The 16,223-nt window shown below is 38.9% G+C and overlaps 1 protein-coding gene across 3 annotated transcripts in view; it reads left to right on the forward strand.

Moving 5' to 3' along the window:
• The first annotated feature begins 11,222 nt into the window (after positions 1-11,222).
• LOC114643396 (transmembrane protein 80-like) overlaps positions 11,223-16,223 on the forward strand; it is a 35,433-nt gene continuing 30,432 nt past the window's right edge. For 2 of the 3 annotated variants that reach the window (XM_051922076.1, XM_051922074.1), the window contains exon 1: positions 11,223-11,320. In XM_051922076.1, the coding sequence (XP_051778036.1) occupies positions 11,305-11,320 (16 nt within the window). In that variant the 5' untranslated portion in view covers positions 11,223-11,304. The remainder of the gene's footprint in view (positions 11,321-16,223) is intronic. The other variant, XM_028791982.2, reaches the window with a different exon arrangement.

The following is a 16,223-nucleotide window of genomic DNA, read 5'->3' on the forward strand; positions in this document are numbered from 1 at the left end:
TTCTATCTTAATATTATCTGGTGTAAGGATTTCAATGCTTACAGCACCTTATGGGGCAAGTAAGATAACAAATAATAATGAGAAAATATTAGAATCAATGAAAGATAAATATAATCTGGTTTGTTTGAACAATGGAGAAGAACACATAGAGATATGTGATATACAGTGATGTGCAAAAGTATTCAATCCCCATGAAAGTCTTCGTAATTTTCTGCATGACAAAAGATTTGTGCATATATTTATTCATTCAGTATTTTTTAATGTGAACTCTAATGCTGTAACAATACATTTCCAAAGTCAAAATAAACCATTTTCTGTAGATATTTAAATGAAGATGAAAAACTCAGTATTTAAACCTCTGTGCTTTGGAAGCTCCAGGTTTATGCAAAAGACAAATGAATAAAAAATGATACAAAGGTAGCAGTCATTGTAATAATGAGACAAAGAGAAATTAGAAATCTTTTGGGCACCATGAGGGCCAGCCCCGTATATTCAAATAAAATGCGTGATATATCTCCATCAGACTTCAAGATGGTGTTACTTCTGGAGAAAAAGGTTCTGGGCAGGAAGAGGTGGGTCCAGGTGAGTGGAACCAGAAGTGATGTCAGAGGTTGTCAATCTTCCGGTCTGCAGAGAGAGGAAGAGAAAAGGCATTAGTCGACAGCAACCTGTAGCATCCCAGGTGAATAGTTTAAGGGCTTGGATAATTGTACTGTCTCCTATTTGCACATGTGTGATAAAGCCCAGAACCATCGGGTCAGGTGTTCCAAACCGGAAGGTCATGAACATGGGACAGAGTATCACTGGCAAGGAGAGAGACTCGACGATGAATAACTTTAAACCAAAATAGTTGCAGATCCAAGAACCACTGGGTCATGTGAGGATTTGACTCCTTATGAAGTGCCAGCCACTGCAGGGGTGCATGATCTGTCACCAGAGTGAATTCCTGTCCTATAAGGTAGTAACACAACTGGTTAATACCCCTTTTAATCACCAAGGCTTCTCTTTCCACTGCCGCATACCTGGGGCCTCATGTATAAACGGTGCGTACGCACAAAAATGTTGCGTACTCCCGTTTCCACGCTCAAATTACAATATATTAATCCTAAACTTGGCGTAAAGCCATGCACATTTTCACGCCAGTTAAATCCTTGGCTTACGCAAATTCTCCACTCGGTTTTGCAAACTGGCGTCACCCAGCGTCAAAGCAGCGCTTTTGTTCCAGTGTGGTTTCACTTTCTTTTTTAGATCCACATCCCTGAAACGGCTTTATCATATACACTGAAATTAACCGCATATTGCTTATTAGTTTAAGGCATCTGATTGTAATTAACCTGTAACAATATAATGATCCACGGAATGGCCAAACTATTCCAAATACCACAGCTGCTATAGCGTTGTTACTCTCACTGCACCTTCTTCTTCTTTCAGCTGCTCCCGTTAGGGGTTGCCACTGCGGATCATCTTTTTCCATATTACTCTCACTGCACCATTCAGGGTATTTACAGTATATCACTGTGTCTGAGTGTAGAATCACAGCTCTACAGCAGCTGATCGGAAAGAGAATTATCGGTATACAGCATCAAGAACATGCCACCTCACCCTTGCTGCCTATTTGAACTGCTCTCATACGGCAAACACTTCAGAGCCTTTCCTGTCCTGACCTCGCGGTTCAGAAACAGTTTCATCTCAAAAACTATAAATGCAATCAATCAGTCCATCAAGTGCTCCTTGTAGAACTGTTTGTACTTATAAGTACAATTACCTCACTGTAAACTTGCGATACAGTTATAATACTGCACAACCTGCGCCACTTTATAAAGCGCTGTGAAAGCCAGACTGACCACAGACAGACAGACACTATCTTAAGTCCACCACACACGATTTATTTACAGTTTTTTACAATGTCCACAGTCCCTCACAGCACACAGTGCTTCCAGGACCAAACACCTCTCTCTCTCTCGACCTTTCAATGGTCATTTTCGGGCTGCCTTCTCTCCGCTCTCCAGAGCCTTGTCTGCTTCCTCCAGACACCAGCTCTTCGACTGTTAGAAGGCAGCCTCTTTTATGCTTCCCCAGATATGCTCCAGGTGCCCCTTGATGAACTTCCGGCAGCACTTCCTGGTGTGGTGGACATGCTGGCTTCCAGGGCTGCAGGATCCAGTACATGCCCCTTGGCGGTGGCCACAGGCCCCTATAGGGTTGAGTTTCCCAGCTCGGTTCCCGTGACCCCCGTAACAACCAGGGCGGCTGTCCTCCCATGGACCGGGGAAGGTATACAGTAATCCCTCCTCCATCGCGGGGGTTGCGTTCCAGAGCCACCCACGAAATAAGAAAATCCGCGAAGTAGAAACCATATGTTTATATGGTTATTTTTATTTTGTCATGCTTGGGTCACAGATTTGCGCAGAAACACAGGAGGTTGTAGAGAGACAGGAACGTTATTCAAACACTGCAAACAAACATTTGTCTCTTTTTCAAAAGTTTAAACTGTGCTCCATGACAAGACAGAGATGACAGTTCAGTCTCACAATTAAAAGAATGCAAACATATCTTCCTCTTCAAAGGAGCAAACAATTCAATAGGGCTGTTTGGCTTGTAAGTATGCGAAGCACCGCGGCACAAAGCTGTTGAAGGCGGCAGCTCACACCCCCTCCGTCAGGAGCAGAGAGAGAAAGAGAGAGAGAGAGATAGAGAGAGACAGATAAAAAAATCAATACGTGCCCTTTGAGCTTTTAAGTATGCGAAGCACCGTGCAGCATACTTAAAAGCTGCACACAGAAGGTAGCAACGTGAAGATAATCTTTCAGCATTTTTAGACTAATCTTTCAGCATTTTTAGACGAGCGTCGGTATCGTCTAGGTGTGCGAACAGCCCCCCTGCTCAATCCCCCTATGTCAGGATCACAGATAGTCAGCGCAAGAGAGAGAGAAAGAAAAGTAAGTTGGGTAGCTTCTCAGCCATCTGCCAATAGCGTCCCTTGTATGAAATCAACTGGGCAAACCAACTGAGGAAGCATGTACCAGAAATTAAAAGACCCATTGTCCTCAGAAACCCGCGAAGCAGCGAAAAATCCGCGATATATATTTAAATATGCTTACATATAAAATCCGCGATGGAGTGAAGCCGCGAAAGGCGAAGCGCGATATAGCGAGGGATTACTGTAGTCCCTCTCCTAGTCCTTCCAGGCGTCCTGGCTGGGTATGGCACCCAGCCGCCCATGACAGCATGTATTTACATATGATGATAATATCATTTTTAAGATGAAATGCAGCAAAATATGTTTATTACATTATACAGATAAAATGTTAACATCATTTAAATAATCTCTTTTTATTAATTAAACATGTGAGGGCACGGAGTCGCAGCACTAGCAAGGAGCTGGTGCCTCGTTCAGGGATTGTTCCTGCATCGCGCTGTATTCTTGCTGGGGCTGGTGCGACATGGAAGGATAGATGGCTAGAATAATTAAACATGTACTATGAAGATATTTCAATGTTCCTTAAAAGTTTTGAAGAATCGGAGTTCGAAGCTTACAGATAGCTTAACGTCTATTACTGAGCTGATTGTGTGGCGATTGGATACTTGGAGAAAGAAAAGGAAGGACAGGAATAGGAGGATAGTACGTTTGAAAGAGGCAGTACTGCTGCAATAAATTATTTCATCGAAGGTCACGCATGAAGCAGCAAGCATCTTGCGTGAGGCAGAACAATCTCTGGATGGGGCGCCAGTTCGTCACTATCACTGTGCCACCGTGTTCCCATGTTTAATACATGCTTTAATTGATATGATATGGATACTGAAATGATATCAAGTATACATCTCAGTATTTTAGTTATTCAGAGAGCTGTAATATCACAAATGTAATGGATTCTACGTCCTGTCGGAGGAAGAGAAGGCTTGCTTAAGAAGCACAGCGATTCACACACATAGAGCACATAGAAGAACACATACAGTTGTGCTTGAAAGTTTGTGATCCCTTGTTGTGATGTGAGATTTTACATATAACTTGATGAATATTTTGTATGTCTTTATTTGTAATTTTTAGTGTTTACCCCCCTCCCCCCCCCCCTTAGGAATGGGTCTGTTTGAATTTTATGACAGGATTTGGGGGATGTGTCTTAAACCAGTTTGCTGAGTGTTTCTACCCCCGCAAATAGGCTAAGGTGTAACATATGGTTTGGGGGCAGGTGTTAAGATGTTCTATTCCCCCATTGGTCCGAGGTATGGCTGTTTGGAATTGGCTTGGATCAGAAGCTTTTAAGTACCATGATGTCCTATTGGCTCTAGGGGTTGGAAAGAACATCTATAAATGTATGTGTTTAACCTCACAATCTCTCTCTTGCTAACCTGTGATGATGTAGAAGTATCTCTCTCTTACCAACCAACATATGATGAAGAAGTATCTCTCTCTTGCTAACCTGTGATGATGAAGACAACACAATGAAGAGCACAGCTCAGCAGCCATTTTGAACAGACATGTGGCTGAAAGCTGAGCACCAATGATGCCTCAACTAGAGACATTTAAGTAACTAGAAGGCTGTGTGTACTGCCTGAACTACATATCACCATTTAATCAGGTTGTATGGTTGCCAATATTCAAATGTACTTTGCATTTTGTTATTATTTATGAATATTATCAGTAATACATTATTTTATGTGTTTCTTAACTTCTGTTTGTCTTTTTACTACATCTAATTGCCTGAGGTTATAGATATACTGTAGAAGGGAAGGTGGGGACAAGTTATATACAATAGTACCTTATAAACAGTGGTAAGTCTGTGAGATTAGGCATTCTAAGGCTACATATTAATAATACAATAGGGGAAAGTAGAGCAATATATATTACTCTACCGAGACAAAACATTTGATCATTTTCCTTAATAAATAAATGACCAAGTATAATATTTTTGTCTCATTTGTTTAATTGGTTTCTCTTTATGTACTTTTAGGACTTGAGTGAAAATCTGATGATGTTTTAGGTCATATTTATGCAGAAATATAGAAAATTCTACAGGGTTCACAAACTTTCAAGCACAACTGTACAAAACAAAGCATTTAATGTGCTACTTTAGTTACGATGGGATTTCAGAAACTAGTAAATTGAACGATTTTAAAATTAAGTTTATGATGTTCTACTTTAATGACAAAATAAAGTACATGATTAAAGTGGAAATTTTGAGATTAAAGTTGACATTTCAAGATTTTTTTCCCACTGTGTCCCTATTTTTTTTTTCTTTTCTCTGTACCCTAATAAGCTTTCATATGACACTCAGACGGTGGGCTACGACTCGCCTTTTCACAGCGACTTTGATATCTGACAACTTCTTTTTTTATTTTGCGCACTGTGCGATTTTGTGAACTTGAGCTTTCGAGATTCTCTGACTCACTATGTCACTTGATCAACTTCCTTTTGTAGTTTGTACCACTGTTTAAACCAACAAAGAGTAAGTTTTTCCTTGCCTCCACTTCGTATTCACTGAAATTCTTTTATTTCAATGCTTTTGCAATTGCCTTTTCACAGAACACTGAGCTTAAGGGCTATTTATATTGATTTGCATATTCAAAGAGGCATAATCCTGGGAGGAGTTGGGAAGTGGCAGCAGGCGCGTGCATGTGCGTTACTTTTCACACTGACCGGGATTTATGGAGCAGAAGGATGTGGAAGTTGGTGTTCGCACAGATTTATGCATCTGGATTTTTTTGTGCGTACGCACATTTCCACTTTTGTCCATATGCCATGTTTTAGTGTGAAGTCTACACACGGTGTTATGCATGAGGCCCCTGGTCTCCTAATTAAATGGTTTCTGGCTCAGGAACATGATGGATGTGTCCAAAGTGTCAGTCTGTAAAATAAAAGGAGGAGACAAATCAGGACTAATTAACACTGGTGCTGACATAAGGGCCTTTTTTAATTCCTGGAATGTAGCCTCTGTTTTAAGATCCTATACCACTTTGGTAGCAGCCCTCTTCCTTGTAAGGTGCATCAAGGGTGCTGCTCTCTCAGAAAACCAGGGACAAACCGGCAGTAGTAACCCGCTGAACCTAAGAAAGCTGAACCTGTTTCTTGATCTTCGGATGGGGCCAATTCAGGATGGCATTTACTTTGGCACATTGTGGATGAACGGTACACTTGCCCACCAAGCAGCCTAAATACTGTATATGGTCAATTGGAAGAAACACTTCTTTGGGTGGATATGTAGACCGACTTTGCTACTGTAAGTGTCAAGAGAAACATGCAATCCTGCCGCACATGTTCCTCCCAGGTGCCGGAATAGATGACAACGTCATCCAAGTATACTGCACTATAGTTATTGTGGAGCCGAAATTGTCCATCCACCAGACTCTGGAAAGTCACAGGAGCCCCATGTATCCCAAATGGGGGAACACGATACTGCCAAAAGCCAGTGCTGAATGTGGTCTTTACCTTGGTGGATTCCGTTAAGGGAATTTGTCAGTACCCTTTTGTCATGTCAAGCGTGGTGAAGTATTGAGCCTTACCAGGTCGCTTGAGGAGTTCGTACACTCACAGCATTGGGTAGGCATCAAATTGGGAAACTTGATTAAGTCGACAGAAGTCACTGCAAAAGCACCAGCTCCCATCAGTCTTAGGGACTAGAATTATAGGACTGGCCCAGGAAATAAAACTTTCCTAAATAACACCAAAATACAGCATTCTTCTGATCTCAAGCTCCACTTCCACTCTTTTTGCTTCTGGGAGGTGATACGGATGTTGTCGGGCGATGACCCCAAGATCAGTAATGATGTCATGTGCAATCAGGGAAGTTCTTCCAGGTTGCTTATTCACCACTTTAGGGACAGACAAGATGGCTGCTTCAAGCCCTTGTAACTGAGTGGATGTCAAATTAGGGCAAAATTAAGGGTGTTGTTTTGACTGAAGAAAGAACAAGGCCATATGGAGTAGGGATTAGGGTCTCTATTCTTCCACAACTTCTGCAGATTCATGTGGCATACTCGGTCAGCCAGTCAGCAATTTGTTTGTTTCACCAAATAAATGACCAGCCCCTTCCTCTCCTTAATTTTTTATGGGTCTTGCCAATGTGCCAATAATTTGGAGTGGGTAGTAGGTATCAAGACTATGACTTGATCTCTGGGCCAGAATTCCTTAAGTGTCATGCCACGATCATAATTACAAGCCTGAGCTGACTGCACACATTTCATATTACCTTTTAAGATCGGTCGAATTTTTTCAAAATCTGTCACGTAATTTTATGGTGTATTCCAGAATATTGTTGAAGGGAAGGGTCTCTCCTTCCCAGCCCTATTTTATAATATCAAATAGTTATCTACCATACAGTAACTCAAACAGGAAGAAGCCCGAGGAGGCTTGGGGAACCTCCTGATAAGCAAAAAGTACAAGGCGGAGTAGCTGATCCCAGTTCCTCCCATCCTTTTTGACCACCTTGTGAAGCATTTGTTTGAATGTTTGATTGAACTGCTCCACTAAGTCAGTTTGAGGATGTCAATGAGTGGGATGGAGAGGAGAGGAGCACGGCACCTCCTAGGAATTTGCCACAGTTGAGTTGATACTCCAGATAGGAAGCACAAAAGTGGCGGACCTCCTCATTTATGCCTAGCCAAATAAATCAGAACTTAATCCATTCTAGTGTCTTCTTGGTACCCAGATTGGCACCTAGGAGGTGGGTGTGAGCTAGTTCATAACCCTTCCTCCAGAAAACTCATGGGACTAGCAGCAATGACCTAACTTTGCCCTTACACTCAGCTACACAATACAATAGATCATTATTTATCACAAAGTGAGTCCCTAATGGGATGCGATAAGACATCATTGGCTGTTAATCCAGATGACTGCATTCTTGGCAAACTTAAGGGAATCATCATTCCACTGTTCTTTTTTGAACAAGGCCAGAGTTTACCTAAATTGAAAATGTAAAGTAGCAACCGGATCCAGAAAGACCTCAATAGGTGGAGCGAAGCCCTGAGACACCTCGCCTTCAGTCTCTGTGGAAATGTCGGCGTTAGACAGCGTTATGTCACTCACGTCATACAAAGTTGCCAGGTGATCGTGCACCACTTCTGTCTGTTGACCCTTAGTTTCTGGGTTATCCCCTGGTTGGTAATGACACAGATGATGGACCTGTACCATCAAGTTTCTCCATGAATACAGGTCAGACGGGATCCATTGTCGCAGAAGCACGTAACGGCAAGCAACAATGAAAATGTTACTACTGGAATCTATAAGTGCTGTAACCTTGTGTCAAATTACTATAACCACCTCAGTAAATGGAAGAGAGAGGAGGTTAGCCATCAGACCTCTCTCCTCACCCCCAACTGCAATTCATCAGCTCACTGAAATGGGGATAATAGGTGATGTTGTGACCCTCCTCCCCGCACTTATAGCAGTGGGAAGAGATGTTGTTTCTCTCCTGTGGTCCAACTGCCCTACCCATAGTGCTGTGGACAGGCTTAGGTAGGGCAACACACCTCGTCAGGGTCGGCTGGTCGTTCTCATCCCTCAAGTCGTGATGCCACACAGTGCACTTGAAGGTTGCTAATAGGGTTTCCATGGACATTATCTCAAGCCAACGGATTGGCAGGGCAAGAATGTTGGGGAGGGTGTTCATTAAGCCGTCTCATGCGACTCTTTCTATGATTGCTTTGGGAGAGTTACTCTCTGGCTTCAACCAGCACCCAACTCTTCCCCATAAATCAAACACTTGTGAGCACACTGGCCGCTCAGGGTCAAAACTTCACTCCTTTAATGACCTTGCCTGCTGATCCAGGCTGACACCATATCATTGCAACACCTTGGCTTTGGGTTGGCCATACTCACCTGAAGCTAACTTATCAAGGTAATAATAAGCCCACTGGGCCAGTCCCTTCAGAAACAGCACCAATATGTGAGTCCATTCTGCATGCTCCCAGTAATAACGGCAAGCAGCATATTCAAAAATTAGAAAGAAAGTCTCAATATCATCATCAGGGTGTAACGGTAACAATAACTAGGATTGATCTGACAATCGTTCCTGTGGAGGAGGGGCACAGGTTCTCTTTTGTACCTCTGTCTCAGCTTTCCGTGTCCATTCTTTTCCTACCTGGCTCATCACTGTAATAATGAGACAAAGAGAGATTAGAGAGCTTTAGGACACCACAAGGGCCAACCCTGTATATTCAAATAAAACATTATAGCTCTATGAAAAAACCTTAAAACAATGTGAATATCCATCATACTGATTCAAGATGGTGTTGCTTCCAGAGATAAATGTCCTGGGCAGGAAGAGGCGGGTCCAGGTGGGCAGTAACTGGAAGTAGTGTCAGAGGTGTCATAGTTGTCAGAGAGAGGAAGAGAAAAGGCATTAGTCTACTGCGCTCTCTGGCATTCCACAGGAAAAGCACAATTATCTGAGCCCTTAAACTGTCCCCTATTCACATACATGTGACACTTTATATATAAGACTGTATCAAAAAAAACACTGCCAAATTGACATTTTCATAATTTTTCACTCAGAGCTAGAATCACTAGTGCTACAAGAAACACCAGGCAAAGTTAAATTAATTGTATAATCACTATGGAAATACACTGATGTATGCATTTAACCCTACTTTCAACTTACTATAATTGTATAATGTCACTATGACATGTTGCAGTAGGTCTGGACCTTGGCAGGTTCCAGGAGAACTTACCTGCTCAAAATGAGCTTGACAGTGAGCATTGTGTTCACATAACACATAGTAGATAGAGTAGTAACCGAACTTATATAATTTTTGATGTATTGCTTTACACATTATAGATTACTTCAGAACAACCACAATGGTGATGCAGGAGATTCAGGAGAAGCTCACCAGCAAGTTTTATAACATCATACAGAGACTGGACAATATAGAAAAGACCCTGCAAATTACAAATAATATATATATTGATGTGGAGCTCCATTTTTATCTCCCCCATCAACAAAGGGGAGTCTCTGAAGGATATAGATTCCATGCTCTTTCAGGACCAGGAACTTTGAGAGAAATTGATAATTTCACAATACATTTGTCAAAGAGTGTACAATACAGTTTTGGATATTTGAACAGCTGTTCTAAGACATGCATGCTAATATATGTTGTTTTCCAACAGGGGCAATACCTTTAATATCTTTTAAAGGAAGCAAGACAGTCGAATGAGTGAGGTGAATGATTCCCTGCCTAATGACAAATGCTGTTGCCCAATTGTATAATTTGATAGGTGTGGGAGAGAAAATGTCTTTCAAGGACCTCAACCGTATGTCCATTTTTTCCATAGGTTTTAACAACTACTAACAAGCATTAATCCTTCTGGATGCCAAAATCAATGTATTATAAGTCTTTATTATTTCAATGTCACTCATTAATACAGTGAGGTAACTAACAGGCGTTAATAAAAATATCTGTGTGATGAAAGGGGCAATCAGGAGAAGGAAGCTAATGAAGAGGAACTGCAGTGGGAGGTGACTCAGTTACTGAAAGGTGCCTCTGACAGAGATGGAGGTCATCTTACATTTGTAATGTAAGCTTCAATTGTGTTTACACTAAACACTGCTTTATTTGGACCTTTTCATTTTGCTATCCCAAATTAATTATCTTTTTTTTTTTCTTTTTGATATCTTTGTACAGGCGGTGTTGCATTTGAAAGGAGAAGACTGTAGAAAAACAATGTGCATAAAACTGTAAAATATATTTTCAGTATTAGCATTACTATTATTGTTGCTGCTACTATTATTGTTTCATGTTTCTTTGCTTTGGACCTTTGCTGTCATGATAATGTTACCCCTTTTAAATATGTAAGTAAAAACAGAAGAGAAGAAGTAATATTAAGTAGGCTAAAGCTAGGTCACTTTGCCTTAAATTAAGGACTGCTTTTAATACGTCGACACGGAAATGGAAACTGAAAAATATGTCTCAAAGGAAACAAGTCAACATGTATAATGGGGTGTTAGTCCACTTACTAACACTAACACTTACTAAAAGTCCAAGCAAAACTAAAGTGAATACTATGTCATTCTGGGTCTTCTGGGTATAATAGAATTGTAAATACAAGGAACTAATGAAATGCATCAGACACACATGACTGGGAAAAAGCATTACAATTGTTACAAACACGGGACTGGGAAAATACTGTAATTTTACACATTAAATGGAATGAGGAGTTTTCCCTCCGTACAGTAGGTGGCGGTAATACACTAAGACTACACAAACTGCCATAAAACGGACGAAGTCGAAGTAGTAGTCTAATTGATCGGAAGTTGTTTTTTTTTCTGTCGCTATGACTACAGATTGCCTCAGTTTTCAGATCTTTAGAAGATGGCTACTAGAATCGGTGAGAAGTGTGTTATAAAAGATTAAAGAACCTGAAAAAAACTTTTTATCCTTAACTATTTCATAATTTTCCGCTATCGATTGAAGAAGTTCCTATTTACTTTGTTAGTTGTTTCCAGCGTTTTCCCCACTGTAATGCTAAAAACACTAGTTGAAACCCGAACGTGAAATAATAAATGCAAAGATTTAAGGCTGTTTTTCTCAAGACAAAGATTTTACTGATAAGTATTGAGAAACTGTTTTGCTTTGAAAAGTTCCACGTCTGTCTGTCTATGTTTTCATCCGTTCATTTCGCTCGCTTCGTCTAATTAAAGGTCACGAACGTTGAAACCCATCCCGGTAGTATCGTGCACGATACACGAAGAAGTCCTGGATAGGCACACTCACAGTTCGCCAGTTTTCCCAAGGGGTGAATTTAACGCGCCGCGCTAGGTTACTTCTAGTGCTTAATTTGGTTCGAAATTTATTACTGTTTAGTGGGAAAATTCGATTTATTGAAAAGTTGCAAACTTTTAAACTATTACAACTCATTTTAACATTGACCATGAGAACAATAGCATATTAGGCTTTTATTTGGAAATTAATAAGGTAATAGACTATTGAAGTGGTTTGTATGTCCTAACCATTAGTTTTCTGCCTCAAAGACCTGTGTGTTAGACTGATTGATGATTCCAGACTTGTCTTGTGTTTGTATGGATGGGTCCTGTGATAGATTAGGGCACTGTCCAGAGATGCGTATCTCCTTACTTTGCCATCAATGCTTTTGGTATAGGCTGAAGGTCCCCGTGACCATGAATTGGATTGAGCGAGTCTGTGAGTGGAATAAAAAAAGCGTTTTTCACTTCAGATATGATGACAAAAGCTGGAGAGTTAGGGTGTGAATGAATTGGTTGACAACATTTTACCCAATGAGTAAGGCAGCTTTACTTGTTAGTTCTTTATAATTCCACATTTGTTCGTCTTTTTGTTGGTAATATTATGATTTTAAGTCTAAGTCAACCAGATATAAGTTAAAACGGACTCAATATAAGGTGTATAAGCATCTTAATGTTGTTAAAATTAATATTGAAAATCAATTTATAAGACAGATTCTGTGTTTCATACTGCTTCTTTGGTCAAACTGAAAGTTAATTTTGAGTTTGAAATTTTAATAAGCTCATTTTCTTTTTTGTACATGAGATGGGGGTTTCATCTAAATACAATAGTTTTTCCTTTATTTTAATAGTTAACAAAATCATAAATTACTGGGCCTTTAAAAAATGTATTGGATTTGGCAAAGCAGACTAAATCAGAGTGAATGTATGTGCAGATGGTAACACATAGAGGCTATATTGCGCTAATTATTTTTTGTAAAGAAAATGCATGCGATTTTTCTATCATACAATATAGTATGTATGAAAGCTACAAAAAATACTATAATGTAACCCTTTTAGTTAGTTGTATATGACATTTAATCTCAGTTAAAAAAAATTATAGATCACAATGAGGACAAAGTTTAGTATGCACATGCCAAATTTTGGAAAACTTAAGATGAATTTTGGAACCGTTAGACAAACACCACACAATAAAATCTTTTTAAAATTTGTACGTTACTGATGAGAAATATATGTACACTATAAAAAAGGTAGATTAACTGCATTAGCACACTGAAATAAAAACACTGAAGAAAATAGTAGTTTTATAAATATGCCAAAAATTAACAAGAGAACACACCTTAGTGGTTACTTTACAGTCCAAAATAACACCAGAAGAATAAAAAGATACTTAAAAGAGTACAGTTAGTTTTTATCCAAATAAGACTGCGGATAGGCAGAACACAAATATTAAAGGAAATTCAAGAAACTGCTGTTTCCCAGTGATCATTCTCTCTCAAATGCAGTTTCTCCATTTTTCTACTTCCAAGTACCACAGAAGCATTCCTCATCACACCTATTCTCTTCCCCTCTCTCTGACCTTCACACCTTCCTACTGGTGAGCTCTGACTCCAGCTGTTTTCATGATTGAAGAGTAAATGTTCCTGAGCCAGAAAAGGGTTTTGCATTAATAGTTACCTGTGATTGCATGGCCACCAGGTTAGAGATCCTGATCTCTTAGATGATGAAGCAATCTAGTAAATTTGAATTTGTCTTCTGGAAGTCCTCTGTGATTCTGTTGTCTTTGGGTGGCACCATCAGATTGTTCCACTCTAGCACCCATGGAAATATTGCAGATTTCCTCAAATGGTGCCACTTTCCCTTGCTGTCTTGCTTCGGTGACCACAATGATCTTACTTTCAGGGCCCACTTTGTTGACTTTTGTTACCAGTGTGGTTCTCTGTCATGATGAAGATCTGTAACATTTCTGTTTTCTGTACAAGCTTATGATTGGCAATCCCTTGACAGCTGGGCAACTCTCACAACAGACATTTTTGTTTACAGTACATGGTAAAATCCAAAATCTCTTATATCTACTACAAGTGCAAAGGCAATCAAAATTAAGATTCATAAGTGGTTGATAAATTAGAAAGTCACATGTTAAATGTGTATATTTAAGTAACATGACTGTGCAGAATGAACATTCTTCTGGATGCAGTGTAATGTGACATCTGGCAGGCCATTCTTCTATGGGGTTCCCATTATTCTTTTCAGAATTTGGATTCTCAACAATCTTATTTAAATATGCTGTCTCACTTTTGAGTATAAAACATTTAAAAATTTTATAGACTGCTGAATTATTAAGTTATAGACCAGCAGTTTTCTGTCAAACTTAGATCCTGAAGGGCTGCAGTAGTCACAGGTATTCCTTCCAGCCACTTTCTTAAGTAGTATATAATTACTGCTGCCAAAAAAAGAAATCAATTTAAAATTCTTAAATAATTCAATGTGTTTATATAGTACACCTCCTATTTACAGGTGAAAAGTGCTGTAACACATTTATAAATATAATAACGTTACAGTAAGACAGCAGTAACATTTAACACTTTAGTAAAGAAGAAAACTCTATCTCTCTCTGCCTCTCTCCAATTCAAGATTCATATGGCTGTAATAAGATACAGTTTGTAAATCTGAATGAGTTAATTCTGTTCTTAAAGCTAGGGCCAGCTGGCAATGAAGGAGAGGAAAACAAAAGTTTGGTCCTCAAAGATGCCACAAACTTAATTGTATATAGGTCAACATCTTTGGCAAAAGACATCAAAGTCTGGATGCTAAGCCCCTAAAATATACTACAGTGCAGGTGATGAGTGTGTTAGATATGGTGAAGGACCAATGATGGATCTGTCACTGTTGATTACATTGTCTACCATTCTCTTTGATGTTCTATTTTAAAATAATAACATAGTCAAAGTGGCAACAAAGCAAAACACCACTGGAGGACACTGAAAAGTATTTAAAAGCAAAATTATCAGTCTTGCCAAGAGTAGGGAATTTTTGTCACATGCCTTCAGTCATGGTTTTAAAGCTGAGAGCGTTAAGACATCACTTAAAGTGCAGAAGACTAAACATCAGAGTTTTGAGACTCTATCTAAAGAAAATTCTTCCAGCAGAAATATTCTTTATTTTTTAGAAAGTATAGATTTTGTGATAACTATTCATTATCAGTGTTAGGAATTTAGTATGGTAAAGGCTTTTGAAGATATTACAAAATCAAATTGAAATAACTGAAGCTGACTTACAACTTAACTAGAACCTAATGTACACACTTAAGAAAGTGAATTACACAGTCATAGTTGTTAATTCTAGTTATGACTCATGTAATTTGTTTTTCAGTTTATTGAATAGTAGTAAAGAAATAACTTGAAGGTCCAGAAAAGAAAGTATTACTGTAATCGGCTGTCCATCGTACAAATAAATTGGTCCTGTGTGAGCCTGTGTTTATAAGTGGGATCTATTATGGACTGGCAAATTGTTTAAGGCAGTTTACTGCCTTGCTGCCAGTGTTGCCAGGATTAGTTTGAGCTCCCCACGACCCTAAATTGGTTGAAGCAGGTTTACGAATGTTTTATTAATTTATGTTAAAAATGACTAAGGTAGATTTTTAAAATTCTAAATGTTCAGAAATTGTAATTTTGCAAGGCATAGATAAGTATCAAAGATAACACCAAATCTTCTTTTTCTTGAAGCTCAGACCTGTTACATTTCCACCCACTGAAACAACATGTTGAGAAAATTAGGGCATAGGTACATTTCATTTTTCAGAGAGCTGCATTTTGTTTTATTCTCTTCCATTTCGAAGTAGTCTTTAAGAAATACACCACCCAAAAATTATTTTTTTATATGTTACTTTAATCTTACGTTTTCATGCAGAGTGAGGAAACTCCAATAATTTTGTACCTTTGAATTGAAGATCTGCCTCTCCCCCTCATGTGTTGGTCAAGAGCTTTGTCTTCAATCAAAAACACATAATTATGGGAATGCTTCAATCAAAAGCACATAATTATGGGAATGCATTTTCCTGTTTACAATGAACAATGCCTTTCCCTGGAAATAACTGTTAATAATAATGTTAAGAAAAAAGGAATGTGTTTCACAAGTTTTGAGTTTACTACTGCATAACAGACATGTGTATTATGCAACATGAGCAACATTACAATATTTTCTCTTTTCCATGGATGTTTATCACATCATTTGCCATTGTACAGTATGGGATTCAATTAGAGCCTATTATATCATAAACTTTTTTGTCGTCTTCTGCATAAAAACATTAGTGTAAAAATGTTCCTTGGCCATCACTACAAACTGCATAAGGTAAGTACCATATAGAAAATATCTTTTTTGAGTGGAGTATTACTTTAATTTAGCTTACTTTAACTTAATTGGAAGTACCATTGTATTATAATGGTAATAACATTAAGATAGATAGATAGATAAAGTATCTATCTATCTATCTATCTTAATGTTATTACCATTATAATACAATGGTACTTC

This window comes from Erpetoichthys calabaricus, chromosome 2 (assembly GCF_900747795.2).
Source record: "Erpetoichthys calabaricus chromosome 2, fErpCal1.3, whole genome shotgun sequence".
In the NCBI taxonomy this organism is placed as follows: domain Eukaryota; kingdom Metazoa; phylum Chordata; class Cladistia; order Polypteriformes; family Polypteridae; genus Erpetoichthys; species Erpetoichthys calabaricus.